Source organism: Lissotriton vulgaris, chromosome 2_1, assembly GCF_964263255.1.
Source record: "Lissotriton vulgaris chromosome 2_1, aLisVul1.2, whole genome shotgun sequence".
NCBI classification, from domain to species: Eukaryota; Metazoa; Chordata; class Amphibia; order Caudata; family Salamandridae; genus Lissotriton; species Lissotriton vulgaris.
Window position 1 is genome coordinate 791968424 of NC_141687.1, and position 25689 is coordinate 791994112.

At 42.8% G+C, this 25689-nt stretch overlaps 1 protein-coding gene across 3 annotated transcripts in view; it reads left to right on the forward strand.

Moving 5' to 3' along the window:
- SCRN3 (secernin 3) overlaps positions 1-25689 on the forward strand; it is a 172583-nt gene that overhangs the window by 34780 nt on the left and 112114 nt on the right. For all 3 annotated transcript variants that reach the window (XR_015308418.1, XM_086956154.1, XM_086956155.1), the window contains exons 2-4: positions 620-791; positions 18768-18949; positions 20262-20461. Coding sequence is in view for 2 of the 3 variants with exons in the window: in XM_086956154.1 (XP_086812280.1) it covers positions 636-791; positions 18768-18949; positions 20262-20461 (538 nt within the window). In the remaining variant the exon portion in view is untranslated. The remainder of the gene's footprint in view (positions 1-619; positions 792-18767; positions 18950-20261; positions 20462-25689) is intronic.

Below are 25689 nucleotides of genomic sequence, written 5' to 3' on the forward strand. Positions count from 1 at the left end.
CATCCAAAATTAAAATTATGCTAAAGTTAGAATATTTGCAAGTATAATATTTCAAATTCACCTAAACATGCCATACATCTGTGGGCAATTTATATTAGACCTCAACATATTTGATCAAGTTGATGATAACAACAATAACATTGGCATGATATAGGTTCCATCGATTGTAATGCTGTATGATTTAGTATTGTATTGAACGCACAGCATGCTGTGTTCACCATGCACATTGGAAGGATTGTAGGTTATCATATGGAAAGTATTGAAAAGCACCTAGTAAAATGTAGATTAAGTAGAATAATCTTTTTCATTGAGAACGAATACAATTAATTCTCAGGAAACCACCATCTCTTAATAAAATATAGATCTATTTGGAGTGAGATTAACTAAAGCTAGATGTAATTTTGACCTTGATGAAGATTAGGCTTAAAGTACTGTGCATTAATAAAATGTTAATGAGCACTGTCATGAGACCGGTTACTTTAACTCTACTGATTGCACTGTTCAATAGTATTGCGCAGGTTGTAGGTACATTGACTATAGAAAATATTAGAATATGTTGCCAGGTCTTTGTATTGTTTTTACTAAATTACATTAATAGAATTTCTAATATTTTTTAAAGGTGGGCGTTAACCAGCATGGAACCCTGCTCCTGTGATACCCTTGTAGCTCTACCTCCAGCAACAGTTGGTGGCAGGATTATATTTGGAAAAAATTCAGATCGTCCAGACGATGAAGTGCAAGAGATCATTTATTTCCCTGCAAAAAATTATGAACCCGGAGGAAAACTTGAGGTAAAACACAAACTAAAAAGCAATCTAAGTTGGTTAAGCTGAATTTTTCGTTTTGTCCAAGGAGTGTCAGTCACCGCTTTGTCTGCACATAGACTGTTTAGTTTATCCTGACATGTGTAATGCTCTATTAGTTGGACCTTGGTTTTCTGATGTACTAAACGTATCTTTTATGCTTTTTGTAGTTATTTTTTTTAATTTACCTTTACTTCTATTGTTTTAATGTTCTAAATTGTTACCTAATCGTTGCAATTTTATAATTCCTGCAATGTTCAAATCTTTCTATAGGTAGAAAAAAATCTGTTTGTTTCTCTTCAGGAGCTCTTTGGGTGAAGAGTAAGTATATACAAATCACCAAAAAGTGGTGACGGTCCTGATTTTATGATTTCTGTACCATGAATTTCAATACTTGTTTGAAATAATCAAAGTTTCCAAGTTTGAGGATCTCGTTTTTAAGCAGTTCAATATCCCAGCGTGTTTGTCTATTATTTAAAGGTGGAATGTTCACACAAAGTGTGTTTTAAAGATTTAAAATTCTTGTAAGAAGTTTGTTGCTGGATTAAACACCACGTATTCAGATAGACATTAAAGTACCTTGCAATGGCAGTCACCTTAGAAGAGAAACTGAATGTACCTTATCATTCAATCTTTTTTACTTCACATTTTTTCCTACTGTTGTGTTGGCTGTTTCCCATTGTAAATCCCCTTTATCCATGTTTTCCCTTACAGGGGTAGCCCATCATAACCCCTTTGTTACATATTTTTCATTTTTTCATGTTCTGGAACCAGCTTACTGTGAAATGATTTAAAGGTAAAAGATTAATGCGACTTAAGGTGAGCCAACGTCGAATTCTATGTTCTGAATTCCAAGATAAATATTTCTGGGAGATTCTCGGGGAGCTCGTCCTAATTATTATCCTTAATCTCTCTTTTGTATTACAAAATTTGATATCTCTATTGAAGCTGAGCTTACCACTTAGGGTTTTTAAAAGGGATTTAAATTCTAGTGGCGGGAGGGTAATCACTGTTTCATCTTGTACACAAAACCTCTCTCTTCAATCCCAAGTCCACAGAGTGGCTACATCCTCACTGTACGTGATCAGTATCTACTACACAATAACCCCTGCCTCTGGCAATGGAATGAGTAGGATACAAGTCTAGTTATATCAGTCTAGCCTGCTGACAGCACAACTGCCTGCCTTAAAAATCAACCCCCAAACTACAGTGAAAACAGAACACTGCAGCTAGACATGCCCTCAACCCATACAGACGAGCCCCTGCCCTCAAAGCACTACACTGTCTCTCAGTGGCCAGAAGGATATCTTTCAAAGCTCTCAGCATTGATCATTGAAAGATCCGATGGTGGGCATCTGGTTTCTTACAATCAAAACGCACACCATGCAATTTAAAAGAACAACTCACCTCTTATCATGAATGGCCCTAATGCTGTTAATTCATATATTCTTTATATAGCAGCAGTTTCTGCTTCTCAACGTAGACATGCTCACTATATAAAATGAATTGCTAAGAAAAAGTCCGCCCTCCCAGAGCTCTAAAATCCCTTAACTATCTCTTAAGTAAGTCTCTAGTACCTGCCAGGCTTTAACCCTAAATGGTTTGCAAATGCTTCTTGCAAGCCCATTTTAACCCTTCTTTGCTTTCTGCCATGCTCTTAAGATGCATTTGTATGCCACTTCTTCAGTGTTTGAGCACACAACCTGGGTATCACATATAAAACTGTTTCTCAATTCTAGCAGAAAACACTGCTACCAACAGTCTTGTCTAATCCATGCATTTTAGACTCCGAACCACTGACTCCTGATCTCAAAATACTTTGGGACAAGAGATGGGAAAGCTCTAAAATGATGAAATACAGTAAAATGCAACAAAAGACTTATAAACCATGTACATGCTCTAATCTATCCAAAAAACAAGCAGGTATTCATTAATAATGTTTCTTTTAGATGTAGGAGGGCACTCTAGCAATTCCCGATTTAATTAACTGAGCGGGGCACATGCAGTTTTTGAGGGTTTGGGTGAATTATATGGTATGATTGTGCAACCTTACCGTGTAATACACTTAAACTTTCTTGGGTCCCGTCAGGCTCATTAGAAAAACCCTTCGCTCATCTCCGGGTAACTGTGGCTTCGAGCAGCAAGGCTTAAACAAATTAACTAGTGTTAAACATTAAGAAGCAGCAAACAATGAAATAAGAAAGTTACACAATGTGAAAGAAATCTGGCACCAATTTACAAAAATAGATGATATTTTTATGAATTTTTAAAGGCCAAAATGAGCAATATCTGCGTAGGGTTCCTGGGATATAGATTTTTAAAGTAACCTTAAATCTTAGTTCTTTTGGTCACCACTGCAACCAAGCATTGGTAACCGGAAAGTTTGGAAAAGTTGTGTTCACCTACTCTGGCTGATGAGGGTGACCTAATCCGGCAGGGAACAGGTCTGGGGTGCCACTAAGGAGTATTTAGACAGTTACCTGGTTGCCAAAGCATTTTCCAATCCATTCCTGAGCTTTACACCACAGACTTTAAAGGAGTGGTCCTGATGCTATGGATGCAGGAGATGGAGGATGCTCAAGAATGCTCTGGGAGCTGTGCGGTCGATGGGGTGTCCTTGCAGTTACTGCTCCTTTCGCGGGTCAAGTGACACGATTTGGTCACAAAGGTCGGCGTTTCTCTAATTCCTCTTAGAGTGAATAGAAGTCCAGCTGCTGCTGGGCTATCGGTCTCCGTCCACAACGGGTCCGTCAGTATCCTTCTGGAGGCTAGTGTCCACCTTGGGCGACCAATTTGTACTTGGATGACACTCCCGGGTCTGGCAGACTCAAGTGCACCTTTTGCCTACCAAGATTCAATCTCTTGGGGCGCTCGGCGGCGGTCAGTGGCGATTCTCCAGAAGTGGCTACTGACTTGCCGAGTTGGGGTACTTCACCTTTGATGGCCCTGGTTTCAGAAGGGCATCTGACTGACCCTTGCAGTTGCTTCTTTGGTCTGGGGCTCAGGAGTGTCTTTTCCTTGAACCAGGATCCACAGGCACAGTCTGGTCTTTGCTATCCCAAGGTGCGGCAGGTGCAGTTCAGTAGACGGTGCAGCCTCTTTTGCCAGTTCACGGGGTCAGCAGGGCAGTCCCTCTTAGGTTCTTTCTCCAGTTCCAGCGTGATCAGAGGTTCAGAGTGCCATATTTATGCCCAGTAAGTGTATTGGGGGGATGATGCAGTCACTAGCTAATGGGCTGCCAGGATCCCTTCCACCCTGTGACAACTTTCGGCAATGTGTGGTATCTAGCAATCCCAGGGTGCTCTATTCTTCCCAGTCCATAGATATCTTAACCCTTCCTTAGTTGTTAGGAGCTTGGTAGCCCACCCTAGAGGTATGGCTACCTGTGGGCTACACATCCATGGGAAAACCAGTTTGGGCACTGGCTTCCTCTCTCTGTTCCTGCCAACCTGTCTACCTGAACAAAGCGGATACCCCTCAGGAGTGTGATCGCAATTTACCTACAAAAGGCAGCCAACACCCCGAGTGGCTTCTTGCAAGAGGGAGGTAACAACTCCCTCTGTAGCAGGCTACCATTGTTCCTAAGCTTGGGGGCTGTTCACACTACTCCCCAGGAGGGCAGAAAGCTGCCTTGTGTCCAGCAACAGTGTGAGGCCACTGGACAAACTGGGTTACAGAGTGGCAACTTTCGAAAAGTTTCCTTTTCGAGTTTAATGCCACGATTAAATTGATACCTTGAAGTACCCATTTTAGTAGTCCCATTCAGAAGTTAGTGGTCACCCGGTAATTCTGTGTTAGCCAATGAGGATACTAACATTCCCACAGCAAAAAAACAACAATTTTGAAGTTTTGCTGTTAGGACATATAAAAATATATTTCCTATTTAATATATACAGCTCCCTGCCTTGGGGCACGATAGGCCTTCCTTAGGGGAGACTTGCATATATTGTTAAGGTAAATTGGGGCTTTGCCATTGGTTTGGATGGAAAAGTTAAACTAGCAGTTTTAAAACTGCTCTTCCTGGCTGCAGTAGCAGGTCAAGATCCATATTGTACTTGGTCACACACAGGGTGGCACAACCAGTGATGCAACCCTGAGGTGATACTCTGTCTTATATGCCCTGGGTACCCTTGGTACCATATACCAAGGGCCTATAATTAAGGCAGCTCATGCCATTTGTGGGTTGCCAATTCAACATGTACCTTGTTAGGGGTTAGATCACTGGCACTAAGGTCTGGTTAGCAGACCTCAGTTCACTCTCAGTCAAAAAAGCCTGCAGCATCAGTCCAAAATGTTGGGGTGATCATGCAAAAAGAGGCATTTCCCTACACAGATGCTCAGGGTGTGATATGTTCAGCAAGTTCTAGATTGGCTCAGAAATTCTCTGATACAATTTGGCAGAACAAATGGCTTTAACAACTGCGTGTTAGGGTCTACTGTTTCATTTCCATGTAGGATAACCATGGAAAATATTGAAATGGTTTTTCCAAGATTTCAGGCTGCCATATAAGAGATATCCAGCTAAGAAGATAGTAAAGCATGGTCGGAGATTGGGAAGTGTATATATGGTAAGTGGAAATACTGGACCTAACTATTGGCTGAAATACATGACTAGGATATCAGTGGATGAAATGATATGCATGCTTTATAGGTAAAGAATTGTATATTTAAGGAGTTTTTTAGAGAGATAAAAAAGATATTAAGAAACGGAGGGATGGAATGTGAAAATAAAGTGAAAACATCGCAACATATTTTGCGAACCGCGGACTGACCTAGACCATGGCAGAAGCCACTATCTCCCTTATTGCCAGGCCGGATAAAGACCAACCTAAAGCCAATCCCATCACCTATTTCCCTCCTGAACATATACACCAAAATAATGGCTTAAACCCTTGTGACTCGTCTAGAAGCCTACCTTCCTAATCTGATAAATGCAGACCAGCCAGGTTTTGTCCCGTCTAGATACACCAGCGACTCTACCAAATGAGCTCTCCACGTTATAGATCTCGCTTGGAAGTGCCACAGAGAGATGATCATGCTTTCCCTCGATGGGTAGAAAGCATTTGACTAGATCACAAGGTCTGTGTTGTAGGATACCCTGAGCAAAGGCGGCTTTGGTACCAGCTTCCGGAATGGATTGACGCACTTTACAACTCTCCTTGGGCCAGAGCTAGTGTCTGTGGCATCAAATCGAAGGTCTGTCTTCAAAAGGGCACCAGACCAGGGTGCCCACTAATTCCAATGCTCTTCGCTGTGTACCTGGAGCCTCTCTTGCAGAGGATCCGAGACCATAGGGTGCCTCCTTCTACTAGGATACCCTCAAGGTATTGCCATTTTTGGATAACCTCCTGCTCTCCCTGACTGACCCGGCCCAGTTCTTTCAAAACCGTCTGCCAATTTAGAAGGAATACAGGGCACTAGCAGGCTATGAAGCCCTTGGTGGTTTCTGGGGTAAAGGGGGCACGGGTCGATTTTCCACAAGCTTCAAGCGGAGACCCCCTTCACCTGGACAAAATTTCCTTCCATATTTAGGAGTCAGCCTGACGGTAGATCTCTATACATGTGCTAGAAGCTATTTCAAACACTTGGTGCAATCTCTCAAGGCACTCCGCTCATCGTGGCATCTCCATGCCCTCTCCTGAATGGGGAGAATAGCCTCCTTCAAAATGTCTACTTTCCCCAAGATATTGTACATGTTCCAGGGCCTTCTACGAACCCCCCCCCCCCCCCCCCCCCCCCCCTCCTGAAGACTGAACTAGCACAATTAACGGACATTTGTTAATTATTTGTTTGGGCTGGGAAACGACCTTGACTCTGCTACCAGACCAGCACATGCCACCCGAGACACGGGGGCTGGGGACCCACTACATCCATCTCCATTACTTAGCATCCCTGGGGAGATATGTGTTGGAGTGGATGCAAGAACAAATGGATAAACCCTAGTGCTTTATAGATCTGAATATGATATCCAGACTACTGGCAGAGATCCTCTGGCTCCAGAGGAGCCGCAATCTTTACAACTTCCCGATCATGAGGGCCACAATCCAGGCCTGTACTAGGGAATAACGTTCTATCCATCTCTCATTACCTCAGTACTTGGGAACAGGGACTTCCAATTCCAGGCATGGATTGTGAACAACTACTACTGGCTTAGAGACCTATTCTATAAGGTCCTCATCTGCCCTTTTGAGGACATCAAACTAGCATACCGTATACCGGAGCAAGAGAAGTTCCACTATTTGCATATTAGAAACTGGGTGCTTCACCCTCCTATACAGGCAGCAGTCTCCCGACTTCTCATCATTTGATGTCCCATATATAATCCACCCTGCTCCATAATGCCACTGAAATGAACCCTCCATAAAGGAGGGCTTGAGAGGAGGATCTGGGGGTGGCACTAGTTGACAAACAATGGAGAGCCATTCACACAGACCCACATATCAAATATTGCTAAACACGCAGAGGGCAGGGAGGCATTCTGTAAGATAGCATGTAGATGGCAGTATGCACCAGCACAGATTCATATAATGGACAGCAACAGATCCAAGGACTGCTGGAGAGGATACGGAGGGATGGGGACCATCTACCACATCTTGTGGTCTTGGCCACACCTGGGTCGATTCTGGCATTAAGCTTTGGCCACTATGGCAGATATAGAAGGGACGGCGTTGGCTAAGGGTCTGCATCGATACTCCTGGGTCTACTTCAGGAGCATACGTACCCCCTTCACTGCCTAATGGGGAAGAGAATTTCCTGTATCCTCTTAGCAGCTAAACAGGCAATACTGAGTCTATGAGGGAAAGACCTCACCCCAAATACCACAACGTGGCTGCAGAAAATGTGGCAACTCTAGGCATATAAAAAGGCAGCACATGACCTTGCATCGTGCATCGTCATTTGTACACATTAATCCCGAACAATTTGTTTCATTATGCAAAAGGTGTGTAGATTGAAAATAATAAATCAAACAAATGCATTTAGTCTTAATTCAATGGTTTCTAGAGTATTAGACTTGCATCTAGGGCCAACGTCAGCCAACCTTTTAGTGCAGAACATTTTAGCTATATAATACACTGTTAAAATGTTTTTTTTTTTAAACTCAACACTGTTTAAATGGTTTTCTTTTTTAAATCACTCAAATGCATGCATAAAATGTTAGTTTTCTCAAAGTGGTTACATTTGGAGCAGTCATTGTGCTTCAACAGTCATGAAGGGAACACATAAGTACTGTTCATTCTTTTTTCCCTCTGTTAGCTGACGTCAAGAGCATAAAATGGGACCCTAAAGGGGAGGCAAGTAATTCCAGTTCAAAAAGATTTTCCTTTGCCCTGGATTTTTCTTAATGCTCTGCCCCGCTTTTCTCAACAATGAGGTCAGCGCATTTCGACCCTGTACGTGGTTCCTAGGGTTTTATCAGAATGTGGACTGACCTGATGAATGTTGCCAGTCTGGAGAGATAAATTGAATAAAAAATAAATATATATATATATATATATATATATATATATATTCACAGAAAAAACCATAGGTTTTAGGCCATATATAGTTAGGGATTTGCATTTACAAAACCTTATTTTACTCGCATAAAACCATTGAAATTCGCATATATAGTTAGATGCGCTAACTATATATCGCGCACCCGCAATCCACTGCTGATGATGTCACATATTACATCATTCATGACATGGTCAGTGACATCACTGATGAGATCACTGATGACATCATCCAGTGACTATGTTTCTGTAAAGTTAAAATATGTCTTACATATTGAAGAATGAGTGGATGTATAAGTGTCTGGATGAAGGATTTAGTAGGTGCATGACTGACTGTATGAGAGAGTGATTAAATGTGTCTCACTGAGTGCATGGGTTAGTGACTAAACTATCTTAATTTGTGCATCATTATATCTGTTGTTCTATGAACTGCTGCATGTGTTGATCAGTAGCTATATGAGTAACTGTATGGGTTATTGATTGGTTGCCCAAGTATTTGTATGGAAGAGTGAGTGTGTGTGTGGGGGTGGCTGGGAGGTGTGTGACTCTGTGCATACATGTGTGAACAATTTATTTACTAGATCTATGGGTTCAAAACTGCATGTGGAAACAGCTGTATGGGTGGTTGACTGTGTACGAGTGTATTGGTGAGTGAATGGATATCTCAGTGCTACATGTCAAAGTAAGTACATAAGTAAAACACAGTACATGTGAAAGTTCACATATATAAATTACTGTGTATAAGAGCCAGTGAATGTGTGAGTGGCTGTATGGATCATTGTGAACTTGTATCAGGGATTGTATAAAAGAGTAAATATGTGTTAGTATATGTTTGAATAAGTAAGGTGTGTATAACTGTATAGTTGTTTACTCTGAGTGCATCTAAGGTTATATTAGAGTCTGAAGAGGTTGATCGTATTATCACATGATTGATGTCATCAGTGATGTTGTCAGTGATGTCATTTAAGTTGTCATCAGTGATGTCATTTGAGTTGTCATCAGTGATGTCATCAGTGATGTCACTGACCATGTCATGAATGATGTAATATGTGACATCATCAGCAGTGGATTGCGGGTGCGTGATATATAGTTAGCGCATCTAACTATATATGCGAATTTCAATGGTTTTATGCGAGTAAAATAAGGTTTTGTAAATGCAAATCCCTAACTATATATGGCCTAAAACCTATGGTTTATTCTGTGAATTTCAATGGTTTTTTAATACCAAATATCAAATGCTGTCAAATGTCAAGTACATGATAGGTAAAAACATTTTCGTGTTTATGCACGCTGATGTGCTTTGAACGCTGCCCCCCCTCCCCCCCCCTCTTTTCTCTTAGCAGTACTCCCTCTTTGCAGATAGTGAAGGGTAGTTAACGCAGGCCTTTGCCCCCGTTGTAATCCGTCGTGCCTGCTTCTCTCTCTATTTGATTGATTGCTATCCAAGCATTTACTGTTTTAGAATTGGTTCTCTTTGGTTCATTCTGTATTTACAAACAAGCACAGAGTCGCAATACTCTGTTTAGTCTTTGCAGATAGTGAAAAATAGTTTAAAAAAACAAAAGGAATCAAGCAAAATCAGTAGGCCACTAATGGGATCTGTTTTTGACCTCGCTAAAATAGAAACATTAAGAACAACCCCTCATGAGAAATACGAAACTAGTAAGATGAACTTAGCTCCACACCATGATGGCTGCAAGACAGCTCGACTCCGCCGCCCACCCCACCCCACCCAAAATAATGACAAACCCTATGCAAATATTATAAATATATACAACACACCAGCAAAGTAACAGGGTAAAACGTTTTATTAAATAACTATATACATGACAGCCTGCTGCAACATCGATCCAAATGCCTTTTGGTGACTCTTCCATTGTGAACATTGTCCCACAATCCGTTTGACCTGAAACGATTACACAAATAAAACATTTGTGAGTTTTAAATTTCCGGAGAAGTATAATTCACCAATAGTTTTCTCTGTAGATCTTTTTCCATTAACAATCCCAGTTCCATCACCCGCCCAGGATATCACTACTGTTAGTTGTCATTGTTGCTTCTGTTTTAATAAAAAATTTTTAAGGTGTTTACTGTTTTTGTTGCGATGTATATATTTATAAGTTATTAAAGTGTTATAATCCTACTATTTTTTTTATCGATTATTGCTGTTTGAGATATTCCCTGTCTACAAACAGAGAAGAATAGAAATATTCTGTCTCCCTTTGCAGATAGTGAAGGATAGATAATGCGGACTTTTGTCCCCCGTTGTAATCCGTCATGCCTGATTGATTGATTGGCTGGAAATTTATTGTTCAAGGAATAGTTCTTTCGAGGTACTCTCGGTTTGCAAATAACGTGGAATAGAAATATTCTGTCTAGTCTTTGCAAGTAGTGAAGGGTGGGTAATGCGGACCTTTGTCCCCCGTTGTAATCTGTCACTCCCCACTGATTGAGAAACTACTTCCACCCGGACCATTTATTAGAGGTACATCATCTGACTCAACCGGAGAGAACCCCTAATAAAGAAGACATATGTAAAATACGAAGTAATCCCTGTATCCTGTTAAACAGAAACTTTAGCATGAAACACACTTGAAAAGGAAAGGAAAGAAATCGAACAAAATCAGTAGGCCTCTGATGAGTTTTTGACTTCGCTAGAAATAAGAAACATGAAAATGGTGAAAGAAGCCAAGCTTGACGTTACGGCAGCCACAAGGTAGCTAGGCTCCGCCACCCCCCACTGCTCCAAGCATGTCTGTCCCACCGCCCGCCACGCCCAATAACGGTAACATGAAATAAATACAAATCAGCAGATACCTACCCCCATTCCGGAAACTCCCGAAGTGCAACAGGTTCACAGCTACGCCCATCCGGAAGACGAGGCCTTCGGCACGTGTAGGGCGAGTCCTGCTGGCAGCCGTCGGCCGGGGAGGTCGTCGCCTAAGGTGGGCCAGGAGAGGAGCCGAGGCCGACGGGATCCCTCTTCTTTTTTCAATAATGGCTGCGACAACACTGGGGGGGGGATGTCTTGCACATGCCACCGACCCCCCCCCCCCCGTATCTCCTGGTCTGGCCCCGGCTTGATATGAGCTCCCCGTTCGGGCCTGAAGCGGCGCCCTGCAGGCCACGGGGGGGGATGTCTTGCCTCTGCCTCCGACCCCCCCCCCCTCCCCCCCCTTATCGCCTGGTCCGGACATCACGGATATCAACGCCAGGTGTCGGCGTGGGGTGCGCTGGGAGGGAGAGGCGGCGCGAACGAGCCTCTCCCAACCCCCCCCCCAGGTGGGGGCCCCTCAGCTGCACCCCCAACGCTCCACTCACCCAACAAAAGGGTTCGTCCACTCTTGCGATACAGCGACGCTCCACTCGCCCAACAAAAGGGTTCGTCCACTCTTGCGATGCAGCGACGCTGCACTCACCCAACAAAAGGGTTCCTCCACTCTTGCGATGCAGCGACGCTGCACTCACCCGACAAAAGGTCTCGTCCACTATTGCGAGGCAATGATGCTCCGCTCACCCAGCGGGGGTCTCGTCCACTGTTGCGGTGCAACAGCGCTTCTGAGTTCAACTAGAAAATGAGTCCTGCATCCAGAAACGTTCTCCTCAACTTTGAAGATTCTATAAGAGCCACGGGGGCCCCCGACCCCCGATGGGGAATGACTGCCATGATCACCCACGGAACGACCACGACGTAGCCGCGGGACGTCGGTGCGCTCATGCCGGCGCCGGCCCCAGTCTTGAAATCACCAAAATCCTGCAAGACTACCAACTTGATCAGTTCCGGTGGGACACCAGTATGACCCGGTAGGAGAGATTTTTGCCTCCCACCCCTCTTTGACTGATGGTTCATGTCGCCAGTCCTCTCTACTACCCTTCAACGAAAACTTTTGGACTGCCGAAAGAGGTCCCGGTCCAACCACGAGTTGGTGGAGACATTTTGACTATACTTGGACCTTCCAGACCTCACCCAAAATGGCGCCGGTACAAATGAAACTATTGTGCCCCGATTGCTCAGCCTTGATATCATGAGATATGTATGCAGTTTTTAGCACATGAATTGAAATGGGATAAGACTGATTATATGTTCGGACAATGAATTGATCCGGGATGGGCATTGATTATACGTTCGAACAATGAATTGACATGGGACTTGTACTGATTACACATTCGGACAATGAATTGATATTAAGTTCTAATGCATCATTGATTACTGTATTTATTGAAGGTTAGAATTGTCGACACTTTTGGTACTTGCTCACAATGAATTATCGATATGATTTTGTTGCACTTGTCGCACTTTTTACTGATTATATGTTCGGACAATGAATTGATCCGGGATGGGTATTGAAGTTCGAACAATGAATTGACATGGTACAGGTACTGATTACACGTTCGGAAAATGAATTGATATTAAGTTCCAATGCATCATTGATTACTGTATTTATTGAAGTAATACTGATCTCTCCGCATGAAATTAATTTTACACATGCTACACAAGTCAATCTCATCTGCCCAAAGTTCTTTTGCAGATTTGGGACCGTTTCCCTTGCCTCTGACTCACTTATTGCTAAGTCATTGGTGGATGTTTTTGCCGGTCGGGGGTTATCCCCCAAATCTCGAAGTTGTGCTTTTGAATAATTAAGAGGGTGCCACCTCTCCATGTGCCGATGCATGGTATGATTACCATAGCGCTATTTTTTTTCGGTCCCTCTCGAGAGTTTTTTTTTTGCAGATGAGGCAGGTAACGAACCTGGCTTTAACTTTCTTTTCATGAGAAGGAAAAGAAAAAAATTGCCAGATAAAATTCACTTTCACATGGGACGTTCTTGGCATTTCTTTTAGTTTTTTTAATGTACATGTTCATAAAACGATTACACAAATGAAACATTTGTGAGTTTTAAATTTCCGGAGAAGTATAATTTACCAATAGTTTTCTCTGTAGATGTTTTTCCATTAACAAACCCAGTTCCATCACCCGCCCAGGATATCACTACTGTTCCCCATGTCATAAACCATTGTTGCTTCTGTTTTAATAAATAATGTTTTAAGGTGTTTACTGTTTTTGTTGCGATGTATATATATATAAGTTATTAAAGTGTTATTTTCCTTCTACTTTGTTGGAGTGCTATATATTTTTAATGTGACACATAATTGTGAAGACTTTGATGTACAAAAAGGCATCCCTGGAATCTTCCGCTTCAGGCTCGGACCCACACACCCTCACAGTGAGAATCCCCTCCCCAAGCACAATACAGGATGGTTATCAGATAGTAGGAACGCGTGTGGTGTGACGGATCTCATCGGGTGGGGGCCTTGATCTACTGTAACTCCTTTGAACAGGGGTGATTCTCTACAGCTGGAGCCATAAACTACATTGGCAGGGCTAAGTGATAGACTGAGACCGGCCTGCACAATCAGACACAGAGGAAGAGGAGTGTCAGAGGGTGCGGTAGTGAATAGGGTGAAAGGAAGGTGTCGGGCGGGCACGGGGTGTGAGTCTCAGGGAAGAGCAGCGCAGATGGGGGGAGGTTTATGGCCCATGCATGAGAGAGAGAGCGGGGGTGACCAGTGCGTGGGGGAGATGCTTGCGAGGGTGGGGAGCCGTGCTGAGAATCGACGGCGTGCAGAGAGTGGGTCTGGTCAAGGCATCTAAAATGGCTGCCGTGCACGACAAAATTGTGGCATTGGAAAAAAGGCAAGATGGCGCAGACAATGTTTATCAATAAAGATTAATTTATAACAATTATTTTTAACAAAATATTTAATCGCAGTGACAAAATGGCGGTCAACACTTCCTGATTTCCATCGAATCGAACGTTAACAGACGTCACGCAGCAAAAAAAAAAAAACGCTCACGCACAGCCGCTGGAAGACATGTATCAACATATATGAGCCTCCTCAGCCACCCTCAGAAAACATAAGGGATCAGGATACGTCTCCCGTACCCCCTTATACCCTGTAATTTAATTAAACCGAAACACAAAATGGCGAATTCACGTTTTGCTACCAGTTTGCGGCCCAGTTCGCGGCCCGGGAAGCGCTTCTACCGTGAAAAATCAATTTTTTTTTATTTTCCCCACGGGACCCTTTAATAACCCCAACATCATTCCTAGGGGGTCAAGAGGGGTCTACCTTGCCCCCTTTCATTAAATTCCCCCTTCGTTTTTCTCCTCCTCTTGTCTCTCGATCCTACCGAGAGACAAGATGGCGGCCGCTCCGGACTATTTAGAATGTTGACAGACACCGGAGAGCCAATCAGCTTCGCTTCGCGAAGCTCCGTGACGCGAAAAGTACGCGATCTGGAGCGCTATCTAGGACGCTGTCACAGATATATAAATTTTTTAAAACGTTAATTTCTCAAAATCCACTGGAGCACATATATTGAGACCCAGCAAAGGCACATCGGGCTACCAGTCCCTACAATTCTGCCAAGTTTCGTGCAAATCCATTCAGCCGTTCGAGCTAAAAGTGAGGCCAAACGCCCTATGGAAATTAACATGGGAAAAACGCGTTTTGGGACCCCCCTTTTTTCACGGCCCCCCCTTGACGAAACCCCCCCAAATTTTCAAGGGCTGCTCAGAAACAAAATGTGCCATTTTCCTGACAATTTCAGCCGATTCCGTCCACAAACGCCAAAGTTATTAGACATAGAATTTTCAAAAGTTCCATAGAGAAATAATCCTAACTATATATACCTACTGGCTATCTCAGTGGTCATGCATAGTGGCGTACCTGCAAATTAATAATGCGTTTTAAAAGAGATTTTATCTGAGACTTTTCGTGGGTCATTATGATGTCTGGCGGAATCACTTCTGCCCGACACCGACTCTGTCATGGGACCGACCGACACCCAATCGGAGGTCCCGACCGCCCCATTAGGATGCGACTGAACACTGTTCAGTTGCATTCCTATATTTCCCTATGGGAGCATGCATAACGGCGGTAAACCGGCAGTTGCTTGCTCCCATAGTGAAATGGGAGGTGTGGTTCATTCCTGCACCCCATGTAGGCACCTCAAGGTGCTTACCACAGGGTGCAGGGATCAACAGGGGAGCACTATAGGTGCCCCTTCGACCTCCAACCGGAGGCAGTGCACCAAAGGCGGCCACGCTTTCCGACATGGTTTCCATGCCGACAGACCGGCATGGAAACCATTTCGGAAACCGTGATCTTAATCCCAAGGGCGGAAAGAGCCGCCCTTGAGATTACAAGATGGTTTACAACTGGCGTCTTGTTTCCTTTCGACCGCCTCCAACATAATGAGGCGGTTGGAAAGGAAACTGAACGGCCCATTACGATACAGCCCTAAAGGCTCCGACCAAAGGTTGGAGCTTTTACAGGCCGCATCGTAATCAGCCCTTATTGTCAAAAAATACATTTGTTTCAGTGTTATTTAAAATACGAATTGAAACATAATGGTGTACTTTACGGGGGCTGTTTCTAAGCATTACCTGTGTTACTGGGAACGTTGGTGTTGGAAAATGAGGCAGTATCTGTGAGGCCTGCACAAATAACATGTCACATTTATCCTTCACTGGGAATCAAACACCCTATTGTAGCACTTGACTCTCAGATGGTAGCATTGCAGAGCAGTCTAAGGCTTATTATAGGGAGGTGGTGTGGGGTAGTAATCGGCATTTACAGGTACGCAGAAATAACACTCAATAATTGATTGTCCAGTCTGTACTTTGCTTTATAAAAGTAAGAGTACCTTTATTAAACACACACACTACTCAATACTATGCAACAATGTACAAATATACATAAGCTGTTGGAATTACTTTGTGACCTTGCATAGCATTCCCACCCCTCCCGCAAGGGGGGGGTCTAGTACCACCACTCCCATGTATGCACATCATCTTGCCCCCTAATACAGTGGGTTAAACATAACCTGGAGCAAGGGCCTTGCCCACTGGCACCATCCCACTGATGACCCACCCCATTATCTTAACAAGCATTTAAAATGGGCACACCTGCCATGGTGACACATACATACTGACCATGCAGTATACACCTCTACATCTTAGTGGTTAACAGTCTGGGTTGTTCTTCCCCTAACGCAGCAGCAAGAATACATGTTCAGACACCACTTAAAATGAGGTACTTATCATAGCTTATAGTAAGACTGCATTACAGTCAAAGCCCCTAAAAGGCATCACAGTTATAATCACAGGATTAAGCATATATAGCCAGACACTCCTGTTCAGGCACCACTTAAAATGAGGTACTTATCATAGCTTATAGTTAGACTGCATTGCAGTCAAAGCCCCTATAAGGCATCCCAGTTCTAATCACAGGATCAAGCATATACAGCCAGACATCCTAGCAGGAATATCCTATGCAATTATTGGTGGCAATTGATGCATGGCTGAGACCTTGAGGGGTTGTTTCTTCCAAATCCTCCAGAGACTTAGGGAGGGACTTTACATCTTCGTGCTGGGGGAGACTGCATTGCTCCTGCAGCTACCCCTGCACATTTGCACACCAATAGAGGTGGCCCCATCTTGCTGGGGCCACCACACTCCGAAATAACCAGGTTTCCTTGCAGGCTTCTGAAGGCCTTGTAAGGCATTATGGGGCGCTTCTCTCCTTGGCATGCATATTATTTCAGCGGCCCTCCCTGCTGCTTGGAAGAGCCATGCTGCCCCTGGCGGCCTCAAGCCCCACCCGGACCCCCAGGTGAGTGATGGCAGCTCAGGCAGCCCACCCCCCGGCTGCTCCGGCTGGCTCCCTGCCCGGGTGCGGCTGCGGGAGCCAGCGTTTCACTTCTAGACCTGGAGACGGTTCCTTGCTGACGGGTCTTCAGGGGAATGCGATGGCTTTGAGTTCCAACGTCGGAAAAAATTCAACTGCTTCTAATTTCTGGATTATGAAGTTTGTTCATTTTGACAAAATGTATGATAAATCCAAGGAAAGCAATTGTATATCTTTATTAGTCAGCGGGTAATTCAACAAGGTAATGATGGGGTTATCTCTTCCACTGTTCTTATTTCCCCCTTGTCCTTGTAACTGCCGCGGTACAAGCTTCTTCCTTAAAAGGGTGCTGGGATTCTTCTCTTCTGTATTGTTCAGAAGGTGAAATATATATTCTTGGGCCGTTCTTGTCGTATGAAGTGCTTGCTATTTTTGTTGACTGGTGGTGTCCAATCCAGATTTCAAATACAGGTAGACTACTAGTTTGAAATTAGATTTATTTCCAATTTTTTGCATTTTTGATTCTGTATTGCCGTTTGAAATCACGAATCAGTTTTTCTACCCTTTTAAAGAGCTCGTTTCTTGAATGGCTTTGTTTTTGCTAACGCTGTCCTGCTTTTCATCGACTTCAAGTTCTTTTCTACTGAACCCTAATGCGGTTTCAATAAGTAGCAACATCCAATCTCTGCTTTATTTTATTTATATGTAAATGAAATCCGTTTTGGTGCCTGTGTCTTCTGTAAATAAAATGGGTCAGTTTTTAACCTGCAAACCCTATGGGATAGTTCCTGCTCTTAGGTGTTCCAGTAGTGTTTGTCCTTGTAATTTCGTTCTTTCTTTTTATTTTATAAGTCTGGTATTTTTTGGGGGGAAGGGTGCTTTGGTGCTCGAGGCTGTTCATGAAAAGGTAAATGGAGGTTCCAGGCACGTTTAGCACAGTGTGTTACGTTCTGACATATTTTACATCTGCTCTTGCAGGGTTCAATTGCTTTAATTTCCAGCGATCTGTATATTAAATCCTTCCATCGTGAACCTCGTGGATCTGGAATCCATACACAAACTGTGCATATGGAGAAAGGATACTTGGCCAATTTAAAGACTTCCAGGGTTGTTTCTTTAATAAAATGAGCAGTGCCTTCACCAAGGCAACTGAGGCAGCATGTGTAAACCGTGTATTAATGCGTTCCTTAACAAATAGCTTTTGCATCTTTTCTTATTTTCCTGGTCTGGGAAACACAGAGTAGTAGCCTAACTTTAAATGTGTTTAAAATAGTGTGTATATACTGTAAAAAAAAAATCTACATTTTGAATATATATATTTTTTTGATAAATAATTGTATTGATTTTTGCATTAAAAAACAAATAGCAGCGTGACACATTTAAATTGGATATGCACCATCGCATGATACATTGGGGTTTAAGGAGTATCGGGAGTATCGCAATGATCTTGTTCATCGCCTACCTCACGTAAATTAACAATTGCATACATCAGTAGGTTACTCTTTAAATCAATTTAATTGATTTGGTCCATTTACCTCACACCCTGCGATATTTAGCGGGACATCCTCACACCTCAAACAAGGGCTTTTCCTGCATGGCACACCAATCCACACCCAGCGCTATTTGGAGACACTCGGGGGCTTAGGTTGGGCCCATGCAGTGGCGATGTCACGTTTGGTCACTGTTGAATATTTTTTTAAATATTTTCTTCAGGCTTTTCATTCAATAGAACATGTAGAATCCGGTATTTTAAGAAGAATTGTGCTTTTTTTTCCAGTGCACCTACATTGAAATTGAGCAAGCGGAGAGCACCTACGCAGTCATCCTAAGCCGACCATCCTGGTTGTGGGGTGCAGAAATGGGAGCTAACGAGCATGGAGTTTGTATCGGAAATGAAGCAGTTTGGGGTCGGGAAGAAGTCAGCGATGAAGAGGCTCTGCTAGGCATGGACCTTCTCAGGTTGTCATTTGTATTTTGACATTTATATTGTGTTGAACTTTACTCATAGACGTTTTACTTCATGTCTTTTGTCATGCTTTAGAAATCTGACTCTACCTCACCATGTATTCAAATGTTTGTAATGCTCAAGACCCCTTTGGAGGCTATTATTTGTTTCCGGACAACTATTTGCAGTCATTTCATTTTGTCATACTGGAGCAGTAAAATGTGATGGATAGTTCACTGTACACATAGAGCTTAAAAAAATGACTCTGTTATCTTGTCTCGTTTTTCCAGAATAAATTCACAGCTCTTCCCCTCCTAACAAGCTGCAAAAATGATCATCTGTCAACCGTACAACATTAATTTGGGATGGAATTGTGATATTTGGATGACTGGTCATTTGGGGTCCTATATGAATTACGCTTTGCTCCCCTTGAGCAGTGCATGAAGCTCTTCGAACAATATTTCAGACTTCTATGCGGTCTCCCTCTCTTGTTCATTAATTTTCCTTTGCCATTTCACTTCTTATTTCTGTGCACCATTTTGTTTTTTTTTTTTTTTACTACCCTCGCAGTGTCGATGAAGATACCCACTGTACTGTTTCCTTCTTGCCCACCTTCCTCTTGTTGCAAGGCCCATTCACCTCACCCTCTGCTTTGTGTTCCTCCTTCTGTTGACCTCTCTTCGGATCCATGGCGCATTTCAGGCATGTCCCTCCTGCTCTCTGCATGATCATTGAAAGTATAGCACTTAGTTTTAAATGACAAACGAAAGTTCTAAAATGTCATGGTTTATTAATTTCCCAATAACTGTTTTGGCCACAATTTTGTTTTAATAATATATTTTTTACATTTGCACCACGCTACATTTTACCAGAAACCCTGCTGCGCTTGAAATGTGAAATTCGAATAGAAATTGGATAGATTAAATGTATTACTTTTCAACTAAAGACGACGTGTCATGGTTCTTAGCTCACTAGTAACACATACATTTGTCCTATGTACTAGTCAATATCAACTCTGTGCCCCTAATGCCTTTGGTTTTAGTTTGAAAAGTAATCAACAAAGGAGCATTTTAATTTCTCTCCTAATTTAACCTTTTCTTTAACATATTAAGGTTTTATGTAGCCATCCTTTTCTAATCTGCCTCTAGGCATATCTGTCTGGTGAGGTTTTGTCTCACTATACCACTTTAATTCATTGAGCTTTTCAGGGTTTATCAGAGCGAACAAATTGGGATCTGTGTCCATAGTACATGGCAAATATGGGCAGTAGGAATTGTTTCTTATTGACGTGCTTGATACACAATAATCTTTCATTCTTTGTTGTAGGCTGGGACTTGAAAGAGCAAACACGGCTGAAAAGGCTCTGGATGTAATTGTTGATTTGCTAGAAAGATATGGCCAAGGTGGAAACTGTATGGAAGATCGGGGCTCGTTCACTTATCACAACAGTTTTCTCATTGCCGACAGAAAGGAGGCTTGGATACTGGAGACAGCAGGAAAATACTGGGCAGCAGAGAAAGTAGAGGGTAATTATCATGTTTAAGTTCCACAGGTTGTCTGCTTATGACATGAAGTACAAACCTATTCTGAGATATTGCAACATGACTACATTTTTCATAAACCTCGTGTTAGATTTATGTTTGTCCTTCTCTTACTGTCCTAACTATGTGGAGACTGATATTTTGAACTGTATATACGGGGCAGCCTCCAAAACAAATAATGTAATTGTTACAGACGTGTAAAAATATACAGTTCCCGACTTCTTTTAGCAGACGTAAATTGATTTAAAATGTATTTCTAAGATTGAATTAAATGCTGTCCTCAATAAGTAGACTAGAAGCTGCAAAGGGGTGAGATGTAGTGATTTAACATCACTAAGGCGCCTATGTACATGACCAGCGTGGTTCCGCCACCCTAGTCCTGTTGGACTTTTCCATGGCATTCAACACTGTCTCTTCCCTATCTTGCCATTTCACTGGATTGAAAGATGGTGCCTCTGCACGTCTCGATGGGGCCCCTGCAAGTCGAGCATCTTTTTACATTGACTAATGCCAAGTGTCCCCACCACCATCTTCCCTAAGGCTATTTCCAAAGGTCTTGCCTCAGCACCACTCTTTAATATCTACATCCCTCCTCCCCCATGGCTAAACTCATCCGGTCTTTTGGTTTCCTTTTCTTCTGCTATGATAATGCAAAAAAGCTTATTAGGCTGGACAAAGAGTTGGCCAAACAGTCTACTTTTTCAGAATGATTTGTCTCCATTACTAACTGGATGAGTGAAAACTCATTAAAATGGAGCACCCACATGTTTCATACCCTGATCTGGATTCTTGTATCTTCTCATCCTGGAAGACCCACCCTCCCCAGCCTGCACATTCTGAATCAGTTCTGTTTCTAATGCTGGAGTTCTCTTGCACAAAACTGCATCTTCTCAGCTGTAAGTGAGCAATCTTCCTTCCACCTGTACTTCATTTCTCAAAACACTTTTTACAATTTGTCTCCTACCTCCAGTCCAGTGCAGAAAGTTATCTAACCAGTTCTATCACTCTGCCTTGATTTTGACACTTCTGTCATTCTTGTCACGCTGAAACACCTCATTTCCCAGATGCTGACCTTCCAAAATGCTGGAGCCAGAATTGTTCTAGGCCGAACTCATTGTCCTCACATTACCTCTCTTGTCATCGAACTTCATTGATTGCTCATTCACAAGCGAGTTCTCTTCAAATGTTTATGCATCTGCCATTGGGCCAACTTCTTAACTGGTCCTGGAGTTTTTTCAAACTGCGTTCACAATTCCTCTGCTTCCAACTTCTAAAATTTCTCCAGCATTCTTTTCCCATCTCACATCTAACATTTGTAATATGTATCCTCTGTTTGTAAGAGCCACCATAAATCACCAAACTTTTTGGAAGGGTCTAGAAACATGTTTTTTCTTCACATTTTGTTTTGATAATCAACTTTATTTATTTTGAGACAACAAAGAAAAGGTTAGCAGCAACAGCACAGTACACAGGTCCATATATATGGCATTGCAAAAATATTGATAATAATGTTATACAATATGCACAGCTATCAAGCACATCGCATTTTAAAAGAAGCAGTCTGTCGAAAGTAAGGAGCTAACCCCATGGACCCCATTTTCCCAATTGGTCTGTCCATTTGCCCCATATCTTTTGGTATTTGGCTGGGCAGCCCTTGGCTTCAAACAAGGGTTTCTCTAGAGCGGCTCACCAGTCCACACCTCTGCGTCATTTAGCTATTCTAGGGGGATCAGGTTGAGTCCAGGCCATGACCATCTCGTGTTTGGCCACCATAATAGCTGTCCCCAAGAGTACTTTCTCTTCCTGGGACCCTTCTAGACCATCCATATCGCCTAGGAGGAGACGTATGGGGTCGTGAGTTACGTGCCATCCCAGGATATATGTGAATTCAGATTTTATCTTGCCCCAGTATTTTATAAGTGAGAACAACAGTGGTCCCATGCATGGAGGAATTATAAACAAAGGATAAATATAGACACAATGGAAACTATATTGTATATTAACTTGCCCAGCCGGGCAGAGGTCCAGTATTTAATTTTTGACACAAATGTTCAGAAAAAATACCTTCAACAATTTCTTGGAGATGGGCACAAGCCTGTACCCAAACATTTACAAATTGTCATGGTTAGCAGAGTAGATAGAAAGTAGAACGAGATTCTTAGGCAAGAGCTATTATATTCTGTGAATATAACAATAACAATTTTCATTCACACCAATACTGGAATTATAGTAGTTAATACACAACACAGTATATGGTGTAGTAATTGTCGACGGCGTTTCGATCCCATTAAAAAGTTACAGGGATCATCATCAGGACTGAATAAAGCCTAATTATTCCTACCCATGATAGCCTAAAGGAAAAAGGAAAAAATAGAGAGATTTGTCCAAGGAAGGACGCATATTAGGGAAAACTTCAAGCTTACATTGTACATGATCTTAAAATAAGACATGGGTGACATTCCGTGTCGCCTTAAGGGCCTATATCAATGGTGTTGTGCACAAGAAGTGAAGTGAAGTTTATACATTGGAAGAGAATTAAAAGAGAATTAAAATCTACCACTGTAAGGCATAACCCTAAGGTATGTACTGTTTTTTAACAAAAGAATAAATACATTGTATATGGCAGCAGCATTCATGCAGTGCCCGCGTTTTCAAACGGATGTTATTATAACAAGGAGAGTCATTCTAGGAAATCATAGTGCCCTGCGGGCATGCATCCAAAATGAAAGCCATACGATAAATAGTTCAAACATGTAACAGGATCTTACGGCGATTGTGAATATCCCCGTGAACGAGACTTCAGGTTGGTAGTAACCGGTGCGAGATGCGGCGTGGGGAGTTGAGTGATTTCGAATGTGGACCATCCCAGAACTCCGGTCATTTATACCCTTCCAAAGATTCATAAACGGCTGGAGGATCCTCCCGGCCGCCCTATAGTCTCTGGTTGTGGCTCTGTGTTGGAACCCCTGGGGCATTATGTGAAGTATTTTTTGAAAGATTTTGTACCTTGTACTGTCTGTTTTGTGCGTGACAGCATGTATATGATTACCCTAATTGAGAACCATCCTTTTGACCCAACTGTTGAAACTTTATGTACTCTTGATGTTGAATTGTTATACACGAACATTCCCCAAACAGAAGCCCTACAGGTCATGGAAAAAATTCTTAACACCCGGCCACGCCGACACACTGTACCAACTCTCTTTATTATTCAATTACTTGAAATTTGCCTAACCCAACATTTCTTTATGTTTGATGGTGAATACTATCAGCAGGTGAAAGGCACTTCGATGGGTGCAATTTTTGCCCCCACCCTGGCCATTCTTTATATAGATTGGCTTGAATGCGACATCATCTTACCTTCTACCAACCCATTCCATCTAGGACTGGTACAATGGAAATGCTATATAGACGATGTCTTTATGATCTGGAACGGCCCGATTGAAGCCCTGCCACTATTCCAGCATTGGCTTAACAATAACTGCAATGGCTTAACATTTACTTTAACCCACAGCAAAACTAGCATTCCATTCCTGGATCTCTGCATACAACACAGGGATGGCCTACTGTTCACATCCTTATTCCGTAAACCAACGGAAAGGAACACTCTACTGAGTTACAATAGCTGTTACCCACGAGCCTTGAAAGACAGCCTACCCTACTCCCAGTTCCTACGTTTGAGACTGAATTGCGTACTCAAAACGGACTATTTTAGGGAAGCAAACACACTGGCAGAGAAACTAAGATTTAGAGGCTATCCACGCAGGCTAGTCAAAAATGCCATGAAAAGGGCCTGGTATTGCCCTCGTGAATCCCTTCTTGAACCTAAAGAAAAAAAACAATCCGACCAATTAGTATGTGTCATGACCTTCTCTGCAGTGTCAAATAAGATTCGAAAAAGTATTAAGAAAAATTGGCACATTCTTAATTCTGGAGACTTAAAGCTTGAAGCCCCCATGTTTGCCTTCAAGAGAAGTAAAAATCTCAAAGACCATCTGGTAAGGGCTGCTCTTCCTCTTCCCAAACCATCAAACACCCTAATAGACCTATGGGAACTTTCCCCACTGAAAGGACATTCTAAATGTGGTTGCTGTGTGGCGTGTGATTTTTGCATTGAATCAAAAGAATTTGTCTTTGGTGAAGCGAAAAATGTATCGCGAACGTTTACTAATTGTAACAGCTGCAATTTGGTTTATGCAATTCTGTGCCAGTGCAATCTAATCTACGTGGGACAGACCAAACAGAAGATTAAACTGAGAATCTCACAACACCGCAGTAGGATTAGATGCAAAACTGAAAAAGCCCCTCTCGTTGAACATTTTACTAACAAAGGGCATACCGAAAATGATGTGAGATGGACTGTGATCAGCCAAATGATCCTACCCCCCAGAGGTGGGGACTTGTCCAAACTCCTCAATAAGGAAGAATTGAAATGGATACTACGAACTGACAGCCTGAATTCTGGACTCGACCAACAAGAGGACTGGACCAACTTAACATAGACCATTGTAAATTGGGCTCATTTAGTCAATTATTAAGTGAAATGTGTGGGTCACTAATCTGTGTATGTTTAAACCCGTCTTTTATCTGCACTACTACCACAGCATGATCTCACCCTGTCATCCAAATCACTGTCATAATAGGTCAATGAGACTTCCACTCACTTAACATGGCCGCCCCGTGTCCTTCCTTTATTTTTACTCAAACCATGTGACCCTCTTTTCCAATCATGGTTGAGCTATATTTTACTTCCTGGTTGGCCTGCCCCTGCACCGACCCGGGAAGCGTTTGCAGTCCATTGTGAAGGTAAGCTCCAGGCTGCACTATTCCTTTGAATATTCGGGCCTTAATCCACCCGTATCCTTAACACGCCTCCCCCCCCCCCCTTTTAACTCCTTAGGCTCCAATTGACACGACCAAGCCTACTGCTGGCGCGTCTTATCTAAAACGGGGTAAGCCTAATAACTGCGCGTTTCGCTTTCACTCTGCATGGTTCTCCCTTATCGCCGACACTCACTAGCTGTCCTTTGTTTAGGAGACTGTTCCCCGTCCTATTGCTGGAACATTGCCCGGACTAAATACGGAACGGCGAGTTCCTTCACGGGTAAGAACCCGCGCTCGCGACTCTGTTAGCTCTTCCAATCCCAGTGGGTTCATACTACGTGCGAGCTGTTCATCGCGGTAAGGCTGTATTTTGCGCGGCATGTTTTCAC